Consider the following 3,665-nt stretch of genomic DNA (forward strand, 5'->3'; position numbering starts at 1 on the left):
GTCTATGGCAAAGGCCTGAGAGTCCCTGGCAAACCACTTGTGTAAGTCCAGGAGTCCAGGAGCCGAAGAACCTGGAGTGTGATGTCCAAGGGAAGGAGGAACAGAGAGAAGATCCAGCGTGGGAGAAAGATGAAAGCCAGAAGACTCAGCAAGCCACCTTATCCCAACTTCTTCCACCTGCTTTGTTCTAGCTGTGCTGATAGCTGATTGGATGGTGCCAATCCACATTGAGAGTGGGTATTCCTCTCTCAATCCACGGACTCAAATGTCCTCTGGCAACACCCTCACAAACACACCCAGAAACAATACTTACCAGCTATCTAGGTGATCCTTCAGTCCAACCAAGTTGACACCTAGTATTAACCATCACAATATATAGCAATCTATAAAATGATATTAGTGAATATCTCGATGGAAAAAGGGGGTGATTTTTATACAGATTTTATTTCTATGATATTATCTAAGATGGGATAGTTGAGGAATTTCAAGAATAGAGAGAATGTTGACTGTGTCAGACGCTGCTGATGTGTCATATAAGATGTAGACTGATTATTGGCCATTGAATTATCAGTGTGGAGATCCCTGTGACCTGCAATGTCAACGGCATAGGAACAAAGTCTGACTGGAGTGAGATCAAGAAAAATAGGGAGAAAGACATTGAATCCTGAATGTATATACAACTCTTTGAAACTGTCGCTGTCATGAAGAGAAAGAGAGAGAGAGAGAGAGAGAGAGAGAGAGAGAGAGTGAGAGAATGAGAATGAACTATGGGGGAATGTGAGCGCTAGAAGTTCCCTCCCTCCCTCCCTTCCTTCCTTTTGCAGGAATAACAAAATGTATGCAGATAGAAATGAACCTGTGAAGAATAAAAATTTGTGACATAGAGCAATGACTAAGAAGAATGGAAGCTAGCTCACTACATCAAGGTGTGAAGCCAACCAGGAAAAAATACGCCAGCCGTCATCCATAGTACGTCCCTTTCCAAATGCGTATCTACGGCTGTAGACTAGTAGTGAATTATAAAGGTGAACTGGTTTATTCCTTAGACTCTGAATGAGAAAATACACTGAGACACAAAGAAATTGATCCCTTATTATGGATCAGAGACCTTGAAACCCATAAGCCAAAATTTCCCCAGTGGATTTGTTCCTGAAACATGGACTCATTGAGATAGTTATCTAGTCTCAGCTGTCTCTTACCTAGTAGGGCTGCTAAAGTTCACCTCATGTATGGCTAGAAATGTTCAGAAAACAGTAGTTTGGTTTTTATTCCTAAAGTCATTTCACTTTTGGAAATAAGACATGAGTTACCTGGTCCCAGATATGTTTGGTCTTGATTCCATAAATGATGGGATTCAGCATGGGAGGAACCAGGATGCAGATATTAGCCAGCAGGACGTGGATATGGGGTGAGATGTGGTGTCCAAATCGCTGAGTGAGGACTGAGAAGATCCCAGGTCCATAAAACAGGATGATGACACAGACGTGGGAGCCGCAAGTATTGAGAGCCTTGTGGCGAGCATCTTGGGATGGAATGTGGAAGACAGTGCGGAGAATAAGCGTATATGAAATAAAAATTAGCATAACATCTAAAATCACTGTTGACATTAAGACAAAAAACCCATACCAGATATTTATTCGAATGTCATCACAGGAAAATTTGGCCAAGACAATGTGTTCACAACTGCTGTGTGGAAGCATGTTACTTCTGCAATAAGTCAGTCTTTTCAGAAGAAATATTATGGGGAATATTGTACCATAACTTCTCAGTAAGGTAGTCACTCCAATTTTTCCAATAGAGGAGTTTGTAAGAATTGTGGTGTACCTCAGTGGGTAGCATATGGCAATGTAGCGGTCAAAGGCCATCACCAGCAAGATCCCTGATTCAGAGATGAAGGTGGAATGGATAAAGAAGAGCTGAGTGATGCAATGATCCAAGGAGATGTCCCCAGCACAGAACCAGAAGATGGACAAAGCCTGTGGTACTGTGCACGTGGAGAGGACAAGGTCTGCTCCGGCCAGCATGCAGAGGAGGAGATACACGGGTTCATGGAGGCTGCGCTTTGTGAGGATAATGAAGATGAGCAGGCTGTTCCCAAGAAGGGCGGTGACATAGGAAAGGAAGAAGGGGATGGAAATCCACATGTGCTGGTCCTCTAGGCCGGGGATGCCCAGCAAGCGGAAGACTGTGTGGCTAACACCAGTGTGATTTAATATGTGCACCATACCTGAAGCAGATAACCTGGGACCTCACTTCTTGTTTATAGGAAGGGTTGAAATTTCATATCGTACTCAAATATTTTTTTTTGATGTCACCACAGGCTTATGACATCAGCCTGATTCTTTTCAATAGTTAGTGTCCTGGGAACTATATAGGATGAAAAGGTAAATAACATATCATGTGTTTCTTCAATAAGGTAACAACTTATAGCCAAGATCGACGTTTACACTGTAAAGTAAAATAATATGCTAAGTGAACATAGGAGTAGCACAAAAAACTGCTATGGGAACACAAATGGAGATAGTAATTTGGTCTATTTGGCTGTAGGATATCATTGAGTGGAGGTGAAGTAGGTGGGGAATCAGGTGTGGGGTAAAGTCATTTGGGAGTTTAAGGAAAGACTGTTGTCATACAAATATCTAATGTATTTAAACCAGTTTGTAGTTCTATGTAGTTGTGTGATCACATATACTATGCAATGGTAGGAAGATAAAAACAAAAGTACATTGGCTCTGATTATAAATTGAGGAGCTTTGGTGCTGTCTCAAGAGGAAATGGTCAGCCACCATGCACCATGTGCTGATCATTTTTCTTTTTGTTTGAGACAGTGTCTCCTTCTGTTTCCCAAGCTATGCAGTAGCATGATCATAGCTCATTGCAGGCTCCAACTCCTGGGCTCGAGTGATTTTTCCACCTCAGCCTCCTGAGTAGCTGGGGCTACTGCCATGAGCCACCATGCCCAGCTAATTCTTTTAATTATTTTTTTTAAGATATAGGGTCTTTCCATATTGCCCAGGTTTTGAATTCCTGGCCTCAAACGATCCTTCCATCTCATCCTCCCAAAGCACTGTGATTACAGGCATGAGCCACTGCACCCAGGACCACCAGGGGCTTTTAAATGGAAGAACCTTAGGTGTATTTATCTAGAAGTGGTTGGAGAAAGGATTAGAAGGGAGAAGTAATCTAAAAGTAGAGTGTTTTCTGTAATAGAAGAAAATAATGTATTGATATAAAATTTTTACAGTGAAATAGGATGAATAAAATAACTAAAGATTACCTATTTTATGTCAGGTACCAATTTTAAAACATTATTTATGGTACCTCATTTATTACTTGTAACAACCCAGGGAAGTAGATTTTATCATCTCCAAATTTTCAGAGAGCCACTTAACTTGGCATAGCTAGTGAGGAATAGAGCTTAGATTTGAAGTTGGAATTGTAGAATGCATCATTTTCTGATCTGTGAAATGGGGCAAGAGGCAAGCGACCATAATGAATTGAGGAAAACTGACAAGGCCTGCTGATTGGGGGTAAGAGGTAGTGGGGGAGAGCCCCTGAGCAGGCTGCCACGCCCTCTATGTAAACAAAATGCCATAAGGGTTTGAAATTGTTTATAATTGAAATTTCAACAGTTGTTGATATTTTGATACCTTTGATATGTCTCT

At 41.4% G+C, this 3,665-nt stretch overlaps 1 protein-coding gene across 1 annotated transcript; it reads right to left on the minus strand.

Annotated features, from left to right (window-relative positions):
- Positions 1 to 1,277: 1,277 nt before the first annotated feature.
- LOC104665213 (olfactory receptor 52B4-like) lies at positions 1,278 to 2,225 on the minus strand. Its single transcript, XM_010366975.2, has one exon. It carries the CDS (start codon positions 2,223 to 2,225, stop codon positions 1,278 to 1,280), a length of 948 nt encoding a protein of 315 aa, XP_010365277.1.
- Between the last annotated feature and the right edge of the window lie 1,440 nt (positions 2,226 to 3,665).

The sequence above is a fragment of the Rhinopithecus roxellana genome, chromosome 15 (genome assembly GCF_007565055.1).
Source record: "Rhinopithecus roxellana isolate Shanxi Qingling chromosome 15, ASM756505v1, whole genome shotgun sequence".
In the NCBI taxonomy this organism is placed as follows: domain Eukaryota; kingdom Metazoa; phylum Chordata; class Mammalia; order Primates; family Cercopithecidae; genus Rhinopithecus; species Rhinopithecus roxellana.